Source organism: Tubulanus polymorphus, chromosome 2 (genome assembly GCF_964204645.1).
Source record: "Tubulanus polymorphus chromosome 2, tnTubPoly1.2, whole genome shotgun sequence".
NCBI lineage: Eukaryota > Metazoa > Nemertea > Palaeonemertea > Tubulaniformes > Tubulanidae > Tubulanus > Tubulanus polymorphus.
This window is the reverse complement of record NC_134026.1, coordinates 4,162,618-4,176,779: the sequence shown is the minus strand read 5'-3', so window position 1 is coordinate 4,176,779 and position 14,162 is coordinate 4,162,618. Positions and strand designations below refer to the sequence as shown.

General features: G+C 38.3%; 1 protein-coding gene across 1 annotated transcript; it reads right to left on the bottom strand.

Moving 5' to 3' along the window:
• Positions 1-7,194: 7,194 nt before the first annotated feature.
• Positions 7,195-13,644, bottom strand: LOC141898286 (T-cell leukemia homeobox protein 2-like). Its single transcript, XM_074784129.1, has 3 exons — positions 13,176-13,644; positions 8,340-8,556; positions 7,195-7,450 (listed from the first exon to the last, which is right to left on the bottom strand). The coding sequence occupies exons 1-3, from the start codon at positions 13,642-13,644 to the stop codon at positions 7,195-7,197; spliced, it is 942 nt and encodes a 313-aa protein (XP_074640230.1).
• Between the last annotated feature and the right edge of the window lie 518 nt (positions 13,645-14,162).

The window sequence follows — 14,162 nt, the reverse complement described above, 5'->3', positions numbered from 1 at the left end:
GGGTGTCGTATTCATTGCAAAATATGAAAACAACGAATAATTTAAGTTATTTTCAGGGAAAAAAACCAATAAAAAGTTGTTCGATCAAATACCGTAGTTCTTTATGCGATAGACGGATGTAATAGAAAAGAATTCTTTTATGTTCAATTAAATTAAACAAGTCAAGGCGCCTGTAAATACCGCGCTATGTGTTAGATAGATGGTCACGATGCACGTTTGCCACGGAATTTTCGACAGGCATGCATGCGGATGGACAGAAATATGTGTTAAATTCGTGCGAACTTATACCATTCTGGGTAAACGGGTGGCAAAGAGCAAAAACAGTACGTATCGAGAGGAAAAAGCCGAGATAAGTTTCCCCGGGAAGCCGGGATTCGATGCCTAACCTTAAAACGTGAGCAAAAAAATTAAAGTCTTAAACCGGCCAAACTTACTTGATTAAACCATAGACTGTAAAGAGGCTTCTACATTCCATGACTGGACTTTCATATAAATCACTTTCGAAAAGAGCTAATGAACCTTCAAAAATATCATTTTTGCGTATCATTCATGCATCTAGGTTCTGACGAGCCGCAACTGCTATAAAACGGCATTTATTCGGGTGTATCAGTTTCGCTTTCTTTTGCTCAAATCAAGCTCTAATTGATATTATTCTTGTTAAACATGATATGGAAATAGGATATAGCTTTCAACTCAACGAATCAAATATTCCGTTCATTTGTAAAGTATAACTTACTAAGTTCTGAGACATCTATTGAATTGGAAATGATTGCATAGTAAGCCTACGTGATTCCCATCGAAAACATTCGGCGTTGTGGTTCAATAAATAAAAAATCATGGTGTGATATTTCGACAACTTAAATTGCTTGGAAAACTAACATGTCATCCGTTTCATCCAGGGCAGATTCAAACGACTGTGGTGAATGTTCATAGGTCGTTAGTTCTCAGGTCCCTGGAGATGTTTCATGAATTGTGAGTGTATATTGCCTCATCAAGGGGGTAATCAAGACAATTCGTGTATTATTTATGCCCGTAATGCAATACTTGGAAATATTAGGGCTTATATTTGCGATGGCCGGCATGTTTAACTGAATTACTTTCGCGAGTGTGAGGTCTCTGCGGAAACGTTATCTTTCTACTGATATTTATTTTGAATTCAGTGAATAACACGATATTAATTATGTATTTGATTACGCCGATATTAGGGGGGAATGAAGCAGAACGGTTCCCATTTGTTCATCATCATATCGTCGATTACTCAAGCAGTTGGTGGATAATTATTCCCTTTTGGCCAATAAATCTCAAGTCAGGGTTTCCAGAATAACACATTATCGAGACGCACGCTCGTTCCGACGTTGTATTTTTTGGTTGTGAATAGAACGACGGACAAATTACATATTCCATTGTCCGGCCATCAGAACCCGCGCGTGCGATAGTTATTCAAAAATAAAAATCGTTGAAAAGAAAGGCAGCGATTTTCACACACACACAATGTGAGCCACTAGATGAAATTGTTTTGTTCCACAGAAAATGCATTATTTGTTGGTAGTGGAAGCACTCGAAAATATGATCAAGCATTAATCTCTATTAGCTACGAGAGCCTCCACTGGAAAGTCGATTTCAATCCAGAGATCACACGACTCATTACTATACAGTTCTCATTTTAGTGAAATTGTCATAATACGATCCTAGTAATGTACGGATTTTCGTAAAGATTGAAAAAGTTCAAGATTCTGAATTCGATGCCACGCTACAACAAAGTTTTACTTCCATTTGACTTTCCATTTGAATTATTTCACTCACTGGTAACCAAAATACTTCGCTATATGAACACTATCTAAAAGTTTTTGGTGCCGTTGTTGCAGTACATTCATTATGAGTTAATGGTCCCAACGAGGTTTTGAGCGTTTGAATATTAATGTTTCCTCACACTTTTAATAGTTGGACCCATCTGCTAACCGCAGCTTAATATCCAGTCCCCATTTGCACACCATTAACACTTGATAATGCCAGGCAACGAGATCATCGTTTTTTCTCATTAGAAAGTTACAAATAGGCAAAAAGGTGATATATTGTTAAACAGAGTGACGGCAACCCTGCCAGAAATGATTCATGCTGGACGTATGGTCTGTCACATGGCGTCGTGTTGCAAACAAATTGTCTCATTTCAATGCAAACCTTAAAGTGTCGCAAACGATTTTTCGTAAAACTGTTAACTTGTTTCGAGGCTCCGAACTTTCACTCAATAGTGCTTTGAGGATGTAGCATTTAAAGGAAAGGCAGATGATATTCATACACGATTGGAGTTATAACATTTTATCAATATGAACCGGAGCATTCTGTTATCTCTTTTTCATTATACACTAAAATGGGGTCTTCAATTGCAAGCCCCCATCACTTTTGCTCCCGATGCGTTCTGTTCGAGAGTCTTAGGGCTTATCCAAACTTAACTATGTCGGTCTGTGCTAATTTGACACTGTGATCCACCCCCTGTTGCCGCTGATCGATTGTGCGCTAAGCAAATGTTTTTTTGTTGTTGAGCAAATAAACTAATAAAACTAAATATCCGTAATGCAAATATTTACAACATTTCGAAATTACTCTGAAAATAATGTATGAACCTGTTTTGCGATATGCTGTGTGCAAATGTAATTGATCTGTGGACCTATAAACTGAGATTGTGTTTCGGGGATTCATGTTTAGTTACGCTGATCATCTGGCAATCGTGTTTCCTATTTCAGCACACCGTGTTGGCTCAATTAGGGGACTTTAAACCATTGATGAAACACTACGTCCGAGTTTTGGTAATGGATTGAGAATCCCACACTAATATAACGAAAGAAAGATTGAAATGCGAAATGTCTCCTTCATTGAATCGACGTTTCGGTTTTGTGTCTTGCTGCGGGTGATATGCTTATCTGGATTGGTTTGCTAATTTCTATATTCTGTGAACCGTCTTCATATTTATTCTTTATCTTCATAAATAAGTCGTAGACGTTTTGTTGCGGTTGTTAGTCGACGCTGCGTAACAGAAATAACATTATTCGTCGCTTATTCCTCAGAGACCGAGTCGGTTTCTTCTCTTGCGCAATTTCGTCGTACGACGTGTCTCTATCGACGCGGATTCATGCCATCGAAAACCATACATCAAACCAGCGCGCTGTCAGGAGAATTACAAACGTATTAGTTGCGATCGAAGTAAATTGTTTTGAACTCGCCAGTGTCCCAGAGCGATTTTCATCGATAAATACACTGTCCCGACGCGTGTATGACTACTGACAGGTAATTGTATGATTTGATTCCGCGTAACGCGAAATGCGCACGGTAGATTTCCAACGACTAACGATCCATCAAATGACACCCAAGTTAATTAAACATCAACCGATCAATGTAGATGGATTCCTCGTCGTTGTCCCAATCTATGCGTCATATTGATGTGTTAATCTTCCGAAAAATCAGCGTCAAACACCTATCGCCCGTTTCTTCATTGTCCTTAAGATACGTTTTGCCTCAATTCTTTTGTCGGCTTAATTGACGCTATCAAGCTCAGCCTAAGTTAAGTCCATGCGCATTTAAAGCAAGTGTTAGTGATCTGCCCTGCGCTAAACTTTCATCAAAAAAAATTCTGAAACATTTCCCGGACACGAGACATGCTTTTACCGTACATCCGCGATGCGTATAGGGTCTATCTGGTAATCTCGATATTTCCATGTTTGCACAAAGAAAAAAAGTCGCCTGTGAAATACGCACGCGCGTTCGCTCCTCCTCCATCATACGCCGTGTGACAGTCGCTGCGAGGCATTGACACTGAAGATGATGAGATCTTTCGTCCTCAGAGATTCGACGAGGCGAACGTGATAATAGCGCTGTTCAATTTGTTCCAAGTAGACCTTAATTCGATCTGTCCCTTGACATCACTTCTGGTTTGTTTCAGCCGACTTTCATTTCATTATTACAGAGGAACGCCGATACAGCGGAGCACATAATCCGATTGTAATGATCCTTTCATCGGCAATAGATTGTTATTCCTCCGCTATTATTGGCGGTAATTTCCATCCAATCTTGCATCTTGCCTCGTTTTCATTACACCGTCTTCCGCGATCGGTGTCTGAGCGAGGGAAAAGTTTACTTTTCATTAGACGTTCATTAGATTGTCTTCGATTGAAACGGCCGCGCGAGAGTCTGATTTGCTACTTGCCCCGAGGTTAGGGGATTAATCTTGACAGCCCGTTAAAACAAAGGGTGAATTAATTTTTACAGCTCCTCGCCACCGGCGCCTGAGACACGCGTATACAGTCGTTATGCGCGGTTATTCGAGCCCGCGATTATTAGATCAACCGTTATCAAATTATTACAATTAATCGAAGACGAACATCTTACGTATGTGTAATGCCCCATTGACTCGTTATAGTCATCGACAAGATGTATATCCCGTCTCTACATAATGAGCAAGGCATACACATTTATAAGAAAATAATATCAGCATTGAGACGCATAGCGTTCCTCGTTAAATGTCATCGAAAATCCAGTTGCGAAGACACTTGCTCATTGCGCGCGAGCCATCATCACCACAACCATCGCCTAGCCTTCTTTGAATGTTCGATTTACAGCTGACATCTTTCGTGTTCTTGTGAATGAATAACGCGCATAAATTTCAACACTTGATAGAATTCACGAACGGAAACGTTTTTTTGCGTCGTCTCTCTTTCAGAGGTTGTTAATTGATTTAACTAGGAAAACTTACATTTTTCATTGTCAACCGTGTTTTAAGTCGATTCTATGAAAGATTCTACAGTTTGAAATGAAGTGCTCAACGGAATCGAAACCACAATACACAAAAGCGTGTGCAAATCATTTGCGGGTTCATATAGAATTTAAATGGTGCGGCGAAAAGAATAAAATTTAGGGAAATATAGGAAAATGGATGATTTATTTAAGTCGTGAAGAGAGAGAGAGTGTGCGTGTGTGAGTTAATCCATGGATTTGCTGGAACGAATTCTGTATCTTAACAAATTCGAGTGATTAACGGTTTTAGATAGTCTGCTGTTCCCAGGAGCCACTGCGAGGCAGCAAATAGATAATAATAACCGGCATCTATTAAAAGTAATTACAGCGGCTTAGATTTGCCGGTGCCCTACAGTTGCCAATTAAGAACTACTTAGTTAATTACAAGTGGACATGATATGAAATACACGATTGATTCGGCGTAATTAAGGTCTGTCGGCTTATTCCGCAGATATTAATGGTTTCTAGGTGCAATCGTGAGAGCATATTATTTGCTCCTAGTTTCGAATTGATAAATTTTGTGAATCACTCTCCAGTAATTAAGAACGGCTACATTTTGTATCAATAAAATTACAACATGAAATGTTGTTTTTATGATCAAGGTTTTAAACATAGAATATATTTGGTAAGATAAACGATAGAAGAAAAAGGTCCGAAAGGCTCATTTACTATTAACGGGTACGCTATAAATCGTTTTATTCATACCAGAATTGTGTCCCTGTGCTCAGAATCTTCGGCTTTTGTTGAGGATGAATATATAAGTCAATATTAGTCCCGAGATGTTCAGAATATATGCTGATTTTGCTCGGTACCGAGGGAACGATCTATAAGTCGGATCATGTATCTCTGCTTGGTTGATGATGACCGAATTATTAATGATATCGCCCAAATATCATCATCGCATTTTAGCCGCGTGCTATATTTCAAATCGTTAAATGCATCTTTTGGTAAATAATTACCTTAAAACGTTGCGTTGAAAAGCAATTTAACGGCTTCTAATTTGTCCCACTATAAAAGCGACCGTTCGTGAATTACTGTTGACAGAAATCAGTGTCAGGGCCAGTAATGAAAACATTTCGTATCAATTTGTAAGTTTTCATGCAATAGAAATTAAGTGAGCATTCATCGGTTGCTGTGGAAATGTTTTAGCATTCGCCGTAATGAACGTAAACCATAATATTATATGTTGATTTTCTCGTAAGATATAATTTTCATGATCGTCCGATGAATAAATGGATTGTCGACGAGATGTATTCCCGATTAACGGCATCGCAGAATATGATTAGACCCATCACTATTCATTTAAAAACACTTATCGTTGATTCACTGTGCTGTGGACGAAACTTTATAGTATCACATCTGTTTTCTTTTGTCTTATTTGTTTGAGGTCTGTGTCTTTTCCGTTGCTTCCGTCGGTAAACAGCAACATATCCGAAGTACTTTTGCGGAAAATTCCTCAACGGTTATTTTGAAAATGTGGTTGAATAAAGTGCTTTGTGGTGACAATAAAAAACCAATTTGCTTAATCTAAAACGCTTTTTAGTTTAAATACACTAAATTCTCAGCGATTCATCTTCGTTCAAAATAGTCTGTATTTCAAAATAAGGGTTCATTTTATGCAATTCTCTGCCTATCGATCAACTAACAATCTTAATTCATTAAAGGCGTATACTTTTTTCGCTCGGTCGACCAGGCGCTTGGTTTATGCCTGACTGAAGCGGTTAGGTAAAACTATCAGCTAATGCTCGTAATGATCTCGTGGAAACAAATTCTTCGAAGATAAGGTAACTGGTTTCACGTGCAGTTTGGACAGAATCGTACACGTTTTGCTCTCGTTTAACCGGGGCATTATTTCACTTTGATTATATTGCTCATTAACGGTTCGGAATGGATGAGGGGAACCGAAACAAAAACAGACACCATACTCGAGATAAAACCTTCCACAAAACATAATAACACCTGACTTACATTTTATCAATATACTGAAGTATTTTCTCTGTTACGTATAGTGACCGTTTAGATGGAAGATGTCAGCTTATTAATCATTACCAGGAGTCGTAAAAGAGTGTACCGCATTGAAAATGAAACCCAAAAAGCTGAATAAATGTACATTTTGTATACCGTAATATATGTTTATATGTATATATATATATATCGTTTTATATGAGAAGGTACCTTCGCCATTTTTGAGATCATCGGCACATTTTCAGCGTTCTGAGATTAGTTCGAACTCATCGCAGATAGTGAAGGTACAAGTGTCAGTAATATGATCCCGCATGTTCGGGGAAATCGATTCGAATGAATAATATCATTGTCTCATCAGGAGCCATTTCACATTCCTGCAATGTCGTTAGCACATAATATCAACTATATTCAACTGACCAGGAGCGGCGAATACTACGAATATTGTCATGGTATCGAATTTTGACATGTCTGTGGAGTTTGTAAAAATCTCTGATCCGATGGAGAGGGCGTAGCGTCACCGGTCACTCCCATATCTTCCCCAGCCCACGGTTGTAGATTTTGCAGCGCCGATAAAGAAGCGTTATTCATACATAGAGGGTCCTGGGCACTGTACATATTTTTGCTAGCCTCGGCGTGAAGGCTCATCATGAATCTGTTGGCCGCTTGCCGCTCGGCCTCACGTTCCTCGGCCGTCTGGCGCCTGGAAAAGAAAGCGATATGCATAAGCACCGAATTCGACTTGTACAACGAGAAGCATATACAATGAGAGGTGTCAATTTAAAAAAGTATATAGCCCTATATATAACTCTACCGTTCCGTTCATATATAGTTCGATAGAATTAACACATTTGTGTATCATTTCCAGAGATAATATCGCGAAAACAACTAATAACTGGAAATGAGGGTGTCATTTTTTTCGGGTATAATTGTTCCAGCACACACGATAGAATAGATGGGAAAACGAGCATCATCTTTAACGGAATTGGACAATAACCATTTGTCATATAGATACACGTATAATAACATTATCATGTTGAAATTGGTGCAGGCATTTAATTATAACATGTTATGGTGTTGTCTGTAATTTTATATTCAATTATTCGTCGATATGATTTTGCTTATTTTCACAGAACGCATACGACGATTATATACATAGTCGAAATAGATCGGTTATTACATCCCGCCTGTCACTCATCACCCGAGGTTTTTTGCAGTTTAGATCCCGTGAGAATATGTTTAATACATGTATACACGATGTTTTGTTGCGTTGTGAAAGGCACGACACTCGTATTCGATCTCAGATATCGGGCTCGTCGCCAGTATATTCACTCGATATGGGATTAAGAAAATAGATAAAAACATAATATCCTTCTTTGAATGAATGATTAGCCGAAAATAATTCAATTTGGTAAAAAATCTTGGCTTGAAAAATAGATGTTGCCACGTAGAAATAATCGAATAACGTATATATAAACTTGATATTTCTATCCGTTACGTTTTTACGTACGAATCGATTGAGCCAAATATTTTGATACTGCAGACATTTGATCGTGATCATTTCGAAATCCAAAATTCGCATATATGCCTACCTCCATTTCGTTCGTCGATTTTGAAACCACGTCTTCACTTGTGCGTCCGTCATTTTGAGAGCTTTTGCCAGGGCGGACCGTTCGGCCGATGCTAGATATTTCTGTCTATGAAAACGTTTTTCCAGTTCGACGATTTGATATCTGGAAAATGACGTTCTCGGTTTTTTACGTTTCGGTGGAGTCCTGTTTTGGTATGGGTGTCCGATTCGCCTTGCAACTAAAACATACATTGAAATTACGTAGCTAGTTATAGTTATACAGTTATAGTAATATAGTACAAAGGTAACTGATCGCTTTCAAATGCAACTGTTATTTCTATAGTTATTGCAAATAATGTCCTTTGGACCTTAGCATGTATCTATTTTGTAAATGATTTTACGACTTAGTTTGATAAAAATTCATTTGTATTCAAAAGAAAAACTACGTAGGTTCATCCTTTTACTTTTGGAAAATTCATATATCTTTAAATATCACTTGATTTCTTCATTTCGTTGTATCTCATTTATTTATTTGTAGGGCACCTGGCCTGCGTTTTAAAGCCAGAGTGAGGCTTTCCAGATATTATTTTAGAAATACAAAAAACGACACAAACAATTTCATTAACATTCTTATGATAGTCCAGCTAACTAAATATATGTTGTTAATGATATAAAAGCCCTTCTATAGTCATTATATCATTTAACTACCGAAATAAACATTTTAACAAAGAATTCAAATGGTTTAGTGAAACAGTAACTACCCCCGTATATAATGATAGTATCATAGTAAACCTATTGAAGCGTAGTCGAGGAGGAAATAAATTTCTTTTTAAATCATACATACAAAATAATAACATAATCAATAGGCCGGCATTTATTCACAGGAAGGTTATTGTTCATATTGAATATATATTTTGAGTGGGATTTTGGTTACAGATAATTGTTTTTCATGTATTAATGTAAACTTCTACCTGTGGGCATATTGTGTCTAAACATCTAAACTTCCGAGGGCTGGCTGTACCAGTAATTGTAATGCGGGTTTAAATCATGAGTCATCAAATAGAAAAATTGACATTCAACTTCCTTATCGGATGATATTCATAGAAATGGCCAACCGATGATATGCAGAGTCAGTTCCATTAACATGGAGGGAACTTTTAAAATTCGTCAGTAGTTTCCATAATTGACAACGGTCGACTTTTCTTAAAGCGATGTTATAACCTGTATATATTCCTCGAGGGCTTAAGTTGGTATAACAATACGAAATCACGAACGCGTTCCTTGTATCATAAGCGTAACTCTAAATAGAAAAAATAACGGTAATGAAAAAATATATAGCTAAGATATCACCGACTGAGGTGTTTCCTATAACGGCATGCAATTTATATTATTATTGTACTAATTGAACATTTTGTGCAAACGATTTCCTAATTAATATAGTGTTTGTAATAGTTTTCGCCAATTACGGCTTTTTTGTCCCCGTCTCGGTTAATCATAGAGGCGTCAGTGCTGCAATCAAGTACTTAATGAAGACGATTTAATTCCCGGAGTATGATCTCCATTTGAAAGCGCGAATGAACGCAAATGCTGATCGGTTTTTGTCATGGACCCGTTAGCTGAAGTCCGACAGATTTGTGCGCGTGTTATAATATGAACTCGCGGTAATTTGGCGCAAGTTTGTCGGGTTAAAGCGTTTCGTTTTGCGGCAAAATTGCGAGTAAATTACCGGGGCGTATATTTATCCGTCATTAAATTCTCACATGTATTAAGTATACATTTCAACCTCGCGCCAGACCCCCGACGTCAAATGTGCTAAATACTGGTATCAAACTCCACTGATTCGACGATTAATTGAGTGTGAAAAAAACTGTCGTCATTTTAATAGAAATAATGAGAGAAAAGTAATAAACGCAATCATTATCATTTTCTACATTATTACCGCGCTAGTAGATTTTACATCGCATTTTAACGTTACTTTGAACAACGATTCAATTATCTGATTATCTCACAGAGAGTGAGTTACACAAAAACAGCTTCGTGAAATTTCTCCCTCTGAATTTGATATTAAAATCTTCGCAACGTTAATAACCTCGTGGTGCAACCGAATTTCCCAATTATGTACTTCGATTTAAACAAAAAATTCTGTAATTTTGACCGCCGATCACACAACTATATCCGTACTTCGATTTCCGATTTCAAAATCAAACCCCCTTTTTTCGCTCCCGCAGGTGTGGTGGGTTTGTAACGGACACCACGTAAAAAAAAGATCAAACGAAATCTACCGATCAAATAAACAACATGGTCAATCCCTATTTTAAGATAAAAAACCTCGTGGCTTTCCCCACATTGAGGATTCAACGATGCAATACCGTTACCACAGCCCTCCACACGATGGCAGGTCTCGTTTTTTTCTCGCCATTCAAGCATTCACACGTAATTTTGTTGAATCTCGTGTGGGTGACTGTGTACAATATTGGTGATTTAGCGAGTCATTGACGATTTCTACTCGGTAATCAAGAGACTCCTTATCCGATTAAGCAGTACTACGGAATTAATTGCCCCGTTAATTACACCGGATCCTCCGCCATGCTCTATACGTCATACCGCGCACAGTGAGTCAAACAATAACATATCGTCTGATATAAGGAAGGACGATGAAGCCAAAACCCTAAACGTACTCGAATTGTAGAAACAGAAATGAGAAATCTTTGATTTCACTAGGCCAGAAATCAGTGGTAAAAACGTGTATATCTTTCAGATCGTTGGATGCCCGGATGGAAGAAATTGAAAATGAAACTTTCGATTTCTTAAAGATATACTGCCCGTCTACGTTGCCAAAAGCACAGCCTTTAACCGCATAGAATAACCAAAGTTACAATCTCATGAAGTTGTTCTTGTAGACTATATTAGGATGAATGAAAGTGGTGTACGCGTCATTGGGGGAAATACAAGTGAACTAAAGAATGAAGATCCAACGGAATTTTTTTCTGAAGACAATGTTCCTTAAGTTCTTATGTTGATATCGAACTCTGTTCACTACCCTTCGAAATTGTACGCGCATGTAGTATCTTTCTGCTTTGTTACGAAACCAGTGGTATAGGTTTTGATGGGAACGAACATCGTGAACATACTAATAAACATGAAATAGCAAGCAGTCAATCGCTTTCAAAAATCGAACTAGATAATGAAACGAAAATATAAGTCCAACAATCACGAAGCTGAATAATTAGTTTATCGAAACGTTAAGATTAATTATAAGAAATCCGAATTTTCGGTATTCCGCTAGAAACCATTGTCAAGTAATGACCCGGAATACAATATATCACAGTTTATAAAGCAAAACGAAAGATGCACACTGCACAGAGGTGACATAGACCAGAGAGGAGACGAAATGGGACAAAAGTTTATTATGGGGAGAGAAACCAAGGTTGCCACTGACACAGGAATTGAAGTGTGAAATTATCAAGGCCGACTCAACTATGTGGCCTCGGGTAAAACTGTTAGATGGAAAAAATACATAAGAATTATCAAAATCAAACCTGTCATAAACTTTATTTAGGCGAAATAGGTCGCTCCCTCAGTGTTCGTATTAAAGAACATCGTAAAGATATTATCAATCAAAAATCTCGAATTGCTGTGGCTACCCATGTTGGGGATATTAATGGCGACGACTGCAGATTGCGAAGTTTTACCTCGTCAAGATAATGAAACGTTTTATAATTTCGAGTACGCACGTTTCTGTTTGAAAAGAAATGGTAATCACGGCGCTATTGTGACATGCGTGCGCGTGCGGGTGGCTGTATCTGTTTAGCGGTTTATCCTGTATTTATTACAAGTACTAAACGCATCAGTTATGATACAGGTATTTAAAGAAAAGCGTGGCCAATTAACTCAGTCACTTAACACGCAACTGAAGTATCTGTTATTGCGATAACGCTAATGAACGTAAGCGTGTGTGTGCGCACGTGGTGATGATTCTAAACACCTCAACGCACGTTACCCTATAATTCGTCTAGAGGGCTTCTTATTTCTAACATTTATCCCCCAAAATCGACTACAATTTATCTTATTTCGAAAGTACGATGAAGTAAATACACACGTTCCCTCTGATCCGATGCGGCTCCGTGATTTTGCAATATTTGGATGTCAGAAACATGACGCGTAGTCCAGCGTAAAGAAGCGTCGGTTTTCGGTGGCAATCTTCAGCAGCCACAATCAGGCCCCAGTGCAGAATAAAACAGAATTTATGAAAACTATGAATTGCGCCATGAAAAAAGGTGCTTTTTAAGCTGAGTCACTGAGGTCCACGTGGATTTGTAAAAGCGAGAATTATAAAGAAGATGGTATAATGGTATCATTTTTATTGGCCATTGAATAGGAATTTTACTGCTTTGACTTCGATAAACTATTCCGCTCACACATCAATGCATCTGCTATTATGCGAAAAATGGTCATTGTATTCGACACGAAAAATATTTCCGACACTTCAAAAGACACGAGGCAAAAGACCTCAACATCGTCGTCTCAAATGTGAAAAACTGCGTCCCACCCAAACAATTAACACAGAAGAAAATCACACCTTCCGAAAGGCACGATAGACACGTCTTGAAACATAAATCAGAAACCAGCAAGTTAAGATCTTGTATACCATTATTTAGATCAATAGTGGAGGTACCTTAAACATTCAGTTTTATTCTTTAACGTCAATTATTAATTTTAACTTTTAAACGATATTCATCTATATCTCCAAAACAGATATTGGCCGAAATCCTGCGTACGAGAGTAAAATACAGCATGATATCTTGTGAGCCTACATACATTATTTCTGAATAATTTTTTCTAGATTTATAAAACTTACTGGTTAATCTGTCTCGTCGATTTTCCATCCATGGGAACATCATGCTTTGGGAATACATAGGGCCAACCGGCGTAGGTCTATGAGCCGGGACGCGCAAAAGTCCACCCAAACCAAACGAGTACGGCAGTCCCGCCGATGGTGGAGACCCTAAACTACCGAAAGGGGTTAGATATTGTCCGGGTATCGCTGTCGTCATGTTTTGCATCGGGTGTGCGAATCCTGTAGTGTAAGATGTTTTTGGAGATGGTGACGATGGTCGAATATGCGGCGACGTGGACAACGAGGTTTCCGTATCAGTTTTATCACAGTTATCATTTGATAAGATCCTACTTATTCCAAAACTTAATTTAGATTCCATATTGTTTCCTTTCGATTCGACAGTATTCAATTGTTTGTTTGTTTCTTGCGCGCAATTGCTGTCATCGGACCCGGTTAGATCTATATCCTCGTCAGGCGATTCTGGACGCATGATTAAGATCTTGCGGATGATATTAAACAAACGTTCAAAACAAGCGCTACCGTATATAGTTGCGATGATTTTCTTTAGCAACTTTTATATCAGACGACTCTGCTCGTGATATCACCGGTGAATAATTGTTGATGTATGAAACGCCAAGAGTTAAAACAAAACGTTAAATTGGGCATTATCTGGTTCTCCGAGCGCGCTACGGCGTTTATCATTGGTTAGCCACCGCCATCGGAACATTTCGGCAAACTACGGAATTGAGCGCCATTTGCCTGACCGTAATTAGCTCCTCCCTGAAGTAATCAAACCGAATTCAGGACGACATGTGAAAGAGCGCCATACGCAGCAGTAGTAAACTTGATCACTATTTATCGGCAATTATGCACCCAATTTCGTGATGGGCTTTTTGTCAAACGGCAATAATGATGGTCAGGTAAAGAAAATGGGCTCATTTAATTGGAAGTAAACCATAGGTTAGACGCAGTTGACTGACAGATACGTAGATTTATGAGTTTAACGCA